The sequence below is a fragment of the Dermacentor silvarum genome, chromosome 10 (genome assembly GCF_013339745.2).
Source record: "Dermacentor silvarum isolate Dsil-2018 chromosome 10, BIME_Dsil_1.4, whole genome shotgun sequence".
In the NCBI taxonomy this organism is placed as follows: domain Eukaryota; kingdom Metazoa; phylum Arthropoda; class Arachnida; order Ixodida; family Ixodidae; genus Dermacentor; species Dermacentor silvarum.
Window position 1 is genome coordinate 22,652,402 of NC_051163.1, and position 11,905 is coordinate 22,664,306.

Genomic DNA, 11,905 nt, shown 5'->3' on the forward strand with positions numbered 1-11,905 from the left:
TGCTGGACATCGTTAGCGATAGCGGTCGACCAGTGGAGAAGATCGCTCAGGAAGGAAAAGCTTTAAGAATTCGGACTCGCTCACCTAAGTCGATGCGTTTAGTGAAGTGGATAAAGTTCTAGCACACGGGGTAATTAGCCCCCTGTGTCATGTACCGTAGAACCTTGAACACCTCTTTCAGCATCGCTTAACTCCATTACGCAAAAAACGTCGATACATCCGTTTATAAAGACCTATTGCAAGTTCAAGAAAAGTATCCCGCTGACAACTTATCCTTACTGCATAACAGCCTCTCTCACTTAATTGTTTTTTAAACGAGAGTAACTGCAGAAGAGGAAACAGACCCGAAACTCGTTCTATTGTCGTTGGTTGCCATCAGCTTAAGCACGCAGATTCTTCGGCAAAAATGGGGTCACTGCACCCTCGCGAGAGACAGAAAACGGCCAATCATTGAGCCACTTAGGATGTGTCTCACTGTATTCGTCGAGCGTACCGGATGAAAGTGCCTCTGATTCCAGAGTAGCCAAACAACATGAGCCAACGCGATCCCAAACCTTCGACAAAGCCTTAAGCCGGACAAGCTTGTTTTAAAGAACTACAAACACTGCCAGTCTCCGCCGCTCGAAGAAACAGCCAAGGCGCGACGCAACGCTATAGCCCAAAAAGTCAACAGCGAGTTGCCAGACCCAATTTCACGATCGAATTCTTTCGGAGCGGTATATAAACATGCTGCAGCGCCCCAGCTCCGAACTCAGGCTAAACTCCGAACGCCTTACGCCCGCGCGCATGCTCGCAACCGTCGCTTTCGAAACGCATTAACAAACTCGGCCAATATGCAGGGAGGCCTGTAGAGAATTATAAGCTATAGGCCGGGGTGGGGCTTCACTGCCCAATTGTTCGGCAATAGCCGAGCGCCGTTCCCTTCTTGTCAAACGGCATTTGAAATCAGCCCGCGAAAACGCATTCTCAAAAAGTACTGCTCGCCAAGATACAACGCCGCTCGAAAGTTCGACCAACCGGTTTCGTGCATAGTGCATCTAAAGCATCCTCCTAAACTCGACCCCGAAGTGAGTTTAAAGGGACAGCAAGTATAACGAGGAATGGGCTCGCGATCATTTCGTATATCGCCTTTCCTTGCACGAAATATAATGATCATGATAATAATAATAATAACACTAATACGCATAATTCCGAGAAGGATTTAAATAAGCAATCAAGCTGCGAACTGCGCATGCGCCGCACCCATACAGGAAGTCTATAGGGGCGGTTGCAGGAACGAAGTCATCGCCGTCGTCTGCTGCTGCTGGGTCGTCGACGACGCGATGTCGTCTGCTGCAGCTGCAGGCGGCTAGCAGACGACGAGCAGACGACTACGACGACACTGCGAAATCGGCGACTGATTTACGCCGCAGATAAAACGAGCTCCACAGCGGCGGCGCTAAAATGGCCGCGGCTTCTCCTCTTTGGAGTGGCCGCGAAACATTAACCCCCTCGAAGGTCTACGACTAGGAGACGCTCGCTTGCGGCGTCTCTGTGTGTGTACGCGAAGGCAAGCGAGCGAGCAGGCAAACAAAACAAAGCAGAAGAGGTTCACGTTTACAAATGAATGAAGGAGCGGTTCACCGTGAGCTAAGAAGAAGCGACAGCACACAGGGAGCTGTGAGCTGAAGTAAAAATACAGGAGAAAAGAAAGAAATAAGATGGCGAAGAAGGGAGGGGAAAGGGGGGGGGGGGGCGCAAGGCGAGAGGCCGATGGCGTTCGGCCATTTTGTTTCGCGCACGCGGTTTAATTAATGAGGCTGCGAACACAAAAACGGCGTCGGACCCAGGTCTAAAGGCTCGCTGCTGCTGCAAGTGTTGCCGAACGGAAGCAAGGCTTGTAAGAAGAAAACACCTATTGAGCTATGGCGAAAAGCAAGAATGAAAGAAAAGAAATAAAGGGAAGCAATATGTAGGGGGTTGAAACAGTATATAAAGGAGGAGGACACGACGCGAGGAAATGCGTCGTGTATAAATGAGCCAGGAATGGGGTTCCCCCCGCCAAGAAGTAACAAACGATATAAACGCCTCTGAATCAACAGGAACACCGGCGAGCGGAGAAGGGAAAAGAGGGGGGGGGGGGGGGGGGCTAAACAGTTTCGATCGTAATTTCGAGCCGACGCGCCAAGAGGCCTCGGCTATCGAGATCGGCCCACTGCAGCATTCTCTCACGAACGGGAAGCTTCGGCGGCCTTTCTTGTACATACTTCTTCTTTTCTGTTCTTTTTTTCGCAGCGTTTGCGGGCAGCGTTAATACACCGGCTGAACACGAATCTATATAGCAACCCAGCGGGCTAGCCATTCTGTTAAAACGATGCAGTGTTCGAAAAAGCTAGAGCTAGCATCAGCCAACCGAGAGAGGAACAGCGTATACCTCACTCTGACGTCTGTTCGTCGTCTGCTCTCGAGAACAAAAGTCGTCTGCTTTGGAGAACAGCGAGCAGACGACAACGCAAAAGCCAAAGCAAGATATTGTGCAGTGTTTCGACTGCTCTGGCAAGTTAGCGCTTAAATAGCGACACATATACTATATGCGGTATAACCGCCGTCCAGGCTAAGCATGCACTGTCTATACTTCCCACAGTAACCGCATCGGCACGCCTCACAGCTTGCTCAGCGCTGTACACTTTCTATGGGCAGGGCACGGACAGCCTCTATACCTATCGTTTTCTATGGCCTCTTAGATTTTGTAGTTGTTTTCTTATTACCCTTCCCTGCTCTCCAGCCATTGCGGCGCCCAAATAACTCAGAATGAAATCTAGCTCCAGGGGCAAAAGTGGGCTGGCGTTCCTCCCGTGTTACGCGGTCTCTCCGGCCTTTCGGAGAAGTCATCGCTGTGGACAGAAGATGGACGCTGGAGTATCCGAGGAGAAGCAAAATGGCGGCGCGAATCAATTATTTGACTTTCTTATTTACGGCCTATACGGCTGGGGGCCAATTTAATTACCGTTTGGGTCGCATGTTCCTCTGCTTGGTGGTGTATAGACGACGATAGAGCTGTCCAAAGATAAAGTGGGGGCGTCAGGCTTAACGGACAGGAAAGAAAAAAAGAACGCCAGAAGATGGCGCCGCGGCGCGGTCTATACAAAAATTACGCCGTTAACATCGCTGGTGTTCCGCAACACGAAGTGGGAAGGCAGCAAACTGTTGCTGCAGGGCTCCGATTTTTCGATGGCACTAGATGACGTGACACATACGTCACGCTGCAATTTTCTTTTTCATTTTCAGCGCAGACGCATGAATTAGCGTAAGTTGAAGGCATGCAGACGCCACGCGGCGCTGTAGCAGACGAGAGCAATCTCCCGGGCACGCTTGAAGCGGTTATGCGGTGGTGGCGTTGGTGTCGATGGTGATGCCCTAGTCTGTATGAACAGGTTGCTCTTGGAGAGGTAATTAGGTCGACAATGTCCCCTCCTGGGCAACCATTAAATATTTTAAGAGGGGTCATTCACTACGCGTCCGTGATTATAGTGGCGTTTCAGATCCGTGAACAGACAACGCGAAGAATGGAAGAAGAGCAGTGCAACGTGTTTTTCTTTATTCACTTCGCTCTAAACCTTCAGCTTCTTTAACCTCCATTGAACTGTTAGCAGGGTGGTGTTTTGGGGATACCACCCTCTTAGAAATGTGTGGGGCCGTCGCTATAGGTAATCGAGACCTCAACATTGTGCTCAATTGCTATAGCTCTTCAGTCATCATGATGTACAGCCGGCCAAATCTTTAGCTGGCTTGTGCGAGCACTGAATTGCTTTACGCCAGTGCCTCAGGACACTAACAACCGAATAGGTGATTCTCCTATCCGCACACGCTTTGTGAGCAAGAGCTTAACCTCGACTGTTTCGCAAGCTGCCTCCATCATAATGCGCTGGAAAGCAGAAAGGGCTGTGCTTAGCACGAGCTATAGCTAAAGATTTGGCCGGCTATACATGTGAGGACAGTAATACCACGTCGACTGGTGTTTGTAGGTCTTTAACAACATGTAGACGGAGGGTAGATGTGTTGGAGAGAGAGAGCGAGATAGAAGGAAAAGCAGGGAGGTTAACCACGTTAGGTTAGGTTAGAGAACCAGCTCAGAACGAAGCTGCAAAGCAGCTTCCTGCGGCAGTCAGCTGAATGTCGGCTACAGTCGTGCTACAATACATACGGTGGAACGACGATTTTCCTTTTCGTGAACCTCCCTCCACCTGGCGGGCTTCTGCGGAACTGATTTGCGTTATCTTCAAAGCGTTTCAGTCATAACAGTTTGTCATTGGCCGGCCGCCCTTGGCTGAAGATATGTCCTGCACCGTGAATGGCTGGCATCTGTTCTCACGAACAATACTTGCGTAAGCGCTTTCGTTATAATGCGGGTCCACATTCACCGCCCCCCTCGTGACCGCGTTATAAAACGCCGAACAGTTATTGAAAACGGGGACTGACGTTGCAGGAGTCATCGAACGCGCGCGCACAGAGAAAACTAGAGTAGTGTAATAGGCACGGCACCGGCCAACTGCGTTAATGCGGAGTTATCGAGAACGCCGCGTTCCCGATAAACTCGGCGAACATGGTGACTCCCGCGCCCGAGGGCTGGGGGTATATAGCGGAGTGGTTCCTGGTGTAATAATGCGCGCGCATAGCGAGATGAGGGGTCACCACAGCCAGACGCATAGGTCAACGGAGCTGTGACCCCGGGAATCAGGCTTAACGCCGCGTCGAGATCTTAGATTTTACGCGGCCGTTAAAAGGACGCTGAAAGAAGATTATTAGGTTAAGCTGTATTAATGGATCACGCTTATACTGCCAAAAGCAAAGCGGACTAACCTTGCCTTGAGAGCGAGCTTTGGTAAGCAAGAAAAAGACGCATGACCGATGGACGGGTGGCTACGTCACCCTGAAGTTCCGCACAAACTTGACGTGACGTCATGAACTTTGAGAGTGTGTGCTGAGGTCTATATTTAACTGTTTATCGGTGAAAGAAAGATTGTCCACTGCATATCGGAAGAAACAAAATACCCTATAGTTAATACCGTCAAAGATTGCGCTATAGTGGTTCTGCGTGACTCAAAACGTAAACGGCGGTATTTTGAAAGAAGGCCTTAGCCGAAGAGCCCATAAATTGATTGACAAGAGCTGTCGTTGAAAGCCAGCGCTTGTTCTCTCTGTCATGACCTTCGGTCTATGTTCTTGTTCCTTGCAAGTCGCGCTCTTACATTTCGGATCAACCTAGCTAGTTTTGAGGAATATTCCTGCGCCCAATCTACCCAACTATAGTTGGAAAGATAATTTCAAATCATTGATTACACTTTGACGTATCGGCAATGACGTTTTGGTGTGACAGCAAAAATAAAGAGTGAAGTTCGGACCTCACTTTTCCCAATGTGATTAAACCTTTATCTTCCCGCCAAACCAATTAACATAGAAGAACTTCTTCTTGACTTATGTTGGGGGTTTCGTCTGTTTAGCGGTAAACTTGTACTTCTTTGTAAAAGAAAAAAAAAGGGAAAACTGTTTTTTTTTTTAAGAGTACCTGACCAGTTATGAATCGATTGAGCGTTGCGCTTTCACGGGCCCTTTGGCACTGCACTGAAGAGGTCGACGCACCCTGGAACTTCGCTGCAAGGCGCTTCACAAAAGGTACCGCCAGGTACCGTTTTCTCCAGGTTAAAAGGTGCCGCGACACTTTACAACTTTTTTTTTTTTTTAATCTCGGCCTCTATATGCACACCACATTGTTAGTTTAGCCGACAACGCTGTGCGGTAACAAATGAAGGAAAAGTGAAAGACAAAAAAAAAAAAAAAAAGAAAGAAACGAACTAAACAAACGTAGGAGTGTCGGTGTCCGCGTGCGGCCGCGCGCGACTTCGCTTCCTAAGCACCCGCTCGGATGGACAATAGAAGCGGGCGGTGTAACCACTCACAAAAGCTAAAAAGCGTGCCGCCGGGAAGTGGGTGGGTACAAAAGCGGCCCGAGTTGTCCGCCTGTGTATAGCCCCGCAAACGGTTGTCAGGCGTTCTTTCTTCTCGTGTTTTTTTCTCTCTCTCTTTAGGTTGTATACTGTACGCGTAGAAACTGCGTTTGACAACCACCCTGCTAAGCGAAACACTACAAACGTCGATCATCTGTTTAACCTGAACGCAGATTCTTTCGTTTTCCTTTCGTTCCGGAAGTCAACTTTCCGTCGACGTTAGACACAAACATACGAATAAAACAGACAATGAAGCCAGAGAAAGCATATAGGGGTATTAAATATGTTTGTATTGAAGTGTATAAGTATTAAGATGAAGGAAAATGAAAGTGGACACAAAGATAGCCTGTCGCAGGAGGAAGCCGAAACCGCTCACCTTCGCCTTTAGATTCGGGTGCATTCGAACCCGGATATATGGAACCCACATATAACGAATTATTGTGCATAACAAACAGCAGTGAAATCCTCTTGAAATTGTTTTGTATAAAATTTTTATTTTCTATAACCAATTACTTACATATCGAACTTTTCTTGTGATCCCCTTCCGATTCGATATATTCGAGTTCGACTGTATATGCACAAGCGCTGAGGGACGAAAACTGCATTGTAAGCTCTTTGCGTTCTTGTGTACGCCTGGCGGTTTGCGACTCCAGGCTTGGACACCCTAATATAAAACTCTCTTTCATGAACCACGACCAATACCAACTCTCCCAATTTGCTATTCTCTTCAGGAAGCTTCATAGTGACGTCTCAAACAACACAGGTGTCATGAAAGACGGCGTAGTGCGAAACTTCTGATTGATTGATTGAGTTCGATGTTTCAACGCAATACAGGAGCTGCAAAAATGTCACAGTGAGGAAGTCTTGAATAATTTTGACCACCCAAGTGTCTTAGAGGGGCATTCAAAGCTCGGTATACACAATTGTCGCAGTACCCCAGCGGTTACGGCGTATATAGCGGTGCTGAGACCGAGGTCGACGGTTCGATCCCGGTGGCGGCGGCCGCACTACGATGGAGCGAGAAATTACATTTGTTTGCGTAGGCCTGCTGTTCGTGGGAACCGCGTCAATATTCTGTCCTGCGTTGAGCCGCTTTTGCTATGGCTATCTTGCGTACACGAAATGATTGTTGATGGTGTAGCATCCCTCTACTCATAGGAATGCAAGGCCCCGATTCAGCTTCCTACAAGTTCCACCGATGCCGGCCAGTTGGACAACGACAAGAATGAGAAGACACTCTGAACAGCAACACAGAAAAAGGCCGTTTAATGGCTAGTTTCAGCTTGATGAGCGAAGCCTCGCCCTATCAAAGAGAGCGCAAGACCATATAATCCATGAGAAGTATGCCGCCAGGTTCTATGATCATGCACGGCCAGCGCGGTTGTAGAATCTTTGCAAAACGTCGAAACTCTTGTCTCGAGAGAAGCGATGGCTAGAGCGTATACTGTGAGCACATAACGTCTCTTGCAAGTTGCGATCGGGCATCACATAGCGAACAGATGTGACACACCAGCGTGCCAACTAAGTGACAAATACCCCAACGCACTCCATACTTGCTGGGAATGCCCCCAGAGCACTCTCTTCTCCACACTTTTTAACTCGCTCGAATATCCCTTCCTCTCGGGAGAGCTGGACCACACGACCTCAAGAGCTGCCCCTTATACGTGCGCTATGGACCATTAGAGTTATAGAACGGGTACCAAGAGAAGGGAAGCGCAGTCGAGGACGGCAGAAAACTAGGTGGTGTGATGAAGTTAGGAAATTTGCAGGCGCAAGTTGGAATCAGCTAGCGCAAGACAGGGGTAATTGGAGATCGCAGGGAGAGGCCTTCCTCCTGCAGTGGTCATAAATATAGGCTGATGATGATGATAGCCACTGTTGGTAGCCGATCCACACAAACCGAATCACCATCAGCATCAAGACCAGGGACTCAGACGGATTCCAACAGCGACGACTAGGACTAACACTCGTTATGGAATAAAGTTTATCTCTTTGGTCCCTCATACAAGATATATAGTTCCACCGCTGGCTAGGCTATATGTCAGTCTATATGTCAGTGTGGAGAGCTTCAACGCACGGTGCCTGTAAAGCGGGGTCCGTATAACAGAAATTCAAAGATGTAGTGATTTGCGTTAGTGTCCTTCCAGTCATAGTATATAGCGTAGGCGTAAGAATTCGCACAATTACCAAAACTTTTCCGAAGCGACGGCATAGAAAAAGTTCGTGATCGAGCTCTACTATAGGAAGCACACGCTGTATACCGGGAACACCTCAACGGTATAGAATGACACTTCTCAATTTTTTTTTTCAGAAGCTCGTCGGAGTTCGCGCCCAAAGCAAAGACCAGCTGAAGTTTGACACGCATATGCTCTTTCTCTTACCCCCCCCCCCCCTTTCTTTTTCCCCTTTGCGGTGTAATTGAGGCTAAAAGGCGTCGGAGTAACTCGTGCGGGAAAAGCAAAGGTCATTGAGCGAGAGGAGAAAGGAATGGAGGGAGGGATGGGGAAAGGCGTTTCCTTTTCCTGAACCGACAGGAACACCCAGCGCGCCGGCCGTGGGGAAGAAGGGTAGATAAGATAAACGGAGGGTGTAAAAAAAGAGGAGGAAGCGATGGATTCTCCGCTGCCTTCAAAGGGCGTGCCGACAAGTGTTTGCGGCGCTGTTCAACAATGCCGCAGCCCGGTAAACATGTGCTGCTTGATGAATGCAGCCCTTCCCCACACATCTACGGCAAGAAAAAAAAAAAAAAAAAGCGTGCCGTGGCTTTGGACAGTGCGCTGCAGCTCTAGAGGCGATGGAGATGAACGGGCGTCGCAGGTAGGAAATGTCGAAGTGTTAAAAAAAAAAAAAAAAAAAAGAACGGAGTTATCACCGAAAGCGAGGCCCTTTCGGTGGGGTAAGATAAAAAAAGAATACGGAAGGGGGCGTCGAACCACAGTGAGGGAAGCGCGAGGAACGTTGGCGCCTCACCTTCGGCGACTTAACCTCGTTTGACCTTTTGCCGTTGGCATCAGATCGGATGTGCGCATAGCGAAAAACAGCGATCTTGTCGCCCAAGACTCTGTCGGATGATATCGTCTCAGTGTTACTTTTGTGCCTGATAAACGATAGTTTGAACGATAAACCATGTCCATGAGTGATGAACGATAAGCCAGTCCATGGATACAGCACCACCCGTGTATGCACCAGCGGAGGGATACGTAATAGCTCAAATCAGCATGAACACTATCATGACTGCTACCCTTCTGCGCATTACGGTGATCTACACGCAAACTCAGAGGAACGCGAATACTCGAAATGTATGCTATTGCACTCATAAGTCTAAATTCGACGGTATCTTTAATTAAATGCGCAAGTGGCGTGGCCCACGACGGCCTTTATCAAACGCTATCTTCCGCGTTGTTTTATCGGTCTACAGTAACGAAAGCAGTGTGCTACAGGTATAAAAAATATTTTTGGGAATATCATTTGTAAGCCAAATCGGTAAAGCAACTACTCAAACTTGAACACTTGTGTACAAATGAGACGTTCATTTCATGTTCAAACACATTCATTTCATGTACTGAAACGGTCTTCATTTCTGGCAGAGAAGGATCCGGGGCAGAAAGCTGCTCCCGGAGCAGCTTTTCATGAATGCAACTTGTTGCATTCTTACACGATTCTAATCACTCCGCTATAGAACACGAGAAAAAGAAAGCAGGAAACGTCCTTGCGTTTTTCAGCAGAATGTTTTGTCGAACGAGTCATTCATCTCGGCTACAAAGATTGCGAATGAAGCACTGGAAAGCCACGTGCTATGACGAATGCGCAGTGTGACGAACGCCATCCGAGAATGTGCACTGAGGAATGTCAAACGACTTCGTGGAAGCCACCGAGTTCACTTTGGCTCGCACACAAAAGCAAAACCTTGATTTGCATCTAGGGTATGACACACGCACGACTACCTGGACGGGGTCGTACTTTCAATGGGGATGGGCCCGGATGACGAAGCTGACTTGTAACAAAAACAAAACTAATAATAAAACTATAAGAACGAAGAATAACTTGAAAGCAAGTGTAAGGTAGTGACCGGGTAGAGTCTACTTTATGACTATGACTTCGCTGAAATAGTTTTTAAAATAAAAAGATTAGTGCGACCAAGTCAAGCGAAATGGGAGTCGGTATATTGTACAGCGAGCGAGAGGCCGGCGGCAAGGCGACAGTTGTTCACAAACCTCCGTGAAACGTCACATCTATAGACATCTGTATCCGTATTCACTTTTCAAGCGCAAACTGCTTGCTAAAAAATTTGGTTTGAAAGCCACTGCTTGCATTTTGAACATCATTAAAGCATATAACAGAAGGAGAAAATAATAATATCGGAACTTTTAATTGAGTACCGTTACAACCACAAATATGGAAAGTTCCTGAACTCTTCAAAAATACTTGTATACTATTTAATGTGATTCATTGTGTTTAAAACAGCGAGCGCGAGTTCAGGAAAGTGTTCGACGCAAATAATTACTGTCAGATGCATCGAAAGAACCTGCGAAGTAGTAGTACAGCCATCACAGCGAACACTCAGATGGGTCTAACTTATAAATGTGTTGCGAAACACAAAATTGGCGAATGTTATTGCATATTGGAGCGCAGAGCCAATCAGGAACGTCTTAAGAGGTACGCGACAAATTCTAAACATCACTACTTTTTCATTAGGTATTCGCTGCGCGTTACACACATCACCCGAAACGGTTATTGTTTTCAACGAGAAACTATACATAACAGAGTAACTACGTGACCCCTTCAATACTTCATCGTGCATGTGCGCTGAGCCAGTGATTAAATTTTTCGTAATCAAACAACGCGACAGGACTGACAGCATATCAAATCGTGATGTAATTATTCCGGAAATGCGAGGACTCGCTATGCGCAAATTTTAATCCTGACAACAATCAGAACGGACACCGACCACGAAAGTTTATAAAAATAAGACGTTTCGGCTCCCGCACGGGAAACTATAGTTCACAATTAAGTTGAAGGCGGAAATGGTCCGGTAATGTTTGCTTTAAGATGTGACGTAAGCAACGTGCGTGCACGTGGTAGGGAAAGTTGCCGTCATTGCGATTAAGCGTGTGTTTGGTGGTATGGATTGTCGGGGATTCAAGCTAAAAGCCGATAAGGCCACTTCATGGTCATCCTATACAACCGTTACTTTCTTTGAATGGAGTCCGCAGCGATCCGTAATAAAATCAGGAAACTTGCACACGTTTATGGGCAGACCGTCAGAATTCCTAACGGAAGTGCACTGAATTCGCTCGTTAAAGGAATAAACCCAACACCACGAAAAAAAAAAGACAGACAAGAAGCGAGTTATAGCAAAGAGTACGAATCTCACCATTTCGTCGTCGTCAATTTGTAGCACAAGCATATACTCCTCCGTGAACGGGACCGGCGCGATGTCGTCGGTGTCGGTGTCACAAGGTTCTGGGGCGGGACGGGCTACAGCCGGCAGACCGTCGGCGGTGCTTGTTGGCTCCCGTCGCTGAGGCCGGAGGTCGTATCCTGAGGCGCGGAGACACTGACACGCTCGACGAGGTCTGCGACGAGTCGGGAGGCGTCGTCGGACGGCAAGTCGTTCGCCGCCATAACAGAGTGCTAGCTAGCTGGCTAGTGGTACAGGTACACCCAGCACTACAATGGGGAGCTCCTCAACGCGCCGACGAATAGGTTTCGAAAAAAAAAAGGAAAAGAAAAACCGCAGCCCTTGTAGGAACGTGGGGGAGTGTCTTCCCCACCGCCGGCTGAGTGTTGGCACTCGCGCGGACGCAGCTTAAGGGAGCCTCTCTTTTTTTTTTTCGTTTTCACACAGCTCGGCTTCTTTTCTCAACCCCTGTGTTGCGGTCTTGTTGACGCTTGCTGATGCTGCTGATGCTGAGAGAGGC

The 11,905-nt window shown here is 48.0% G+C and overlaps 1 protein-coding gene across 1 annotated transcript in view; it reads right to left on the minus strand.

Moving 5' to 3' along the window:
* The window catches only part of LOC119431067 (transcription factor AP-2-epsilon-like), a 172,717-nt gene extending 161,103 nt beyond the window's left edge, over window positions 1-11,614 (minus strand). Inside the window, exon 1 of the mRNA XM_049657793.1 lies at window positions 11,359-11,614. Coding sequence (XP_049513750.1) covers window positions 11,359-11,391 — 33 coding nt within the window. The 5' untranslated portion in view covers window positions 11,392-11,614. The remainder of the gene's footprint in view (window positions 1-11,358) is intronic.
* Between the last annotated feature and the right edge of the window lie 291 nt (window positions 11,615-11,905).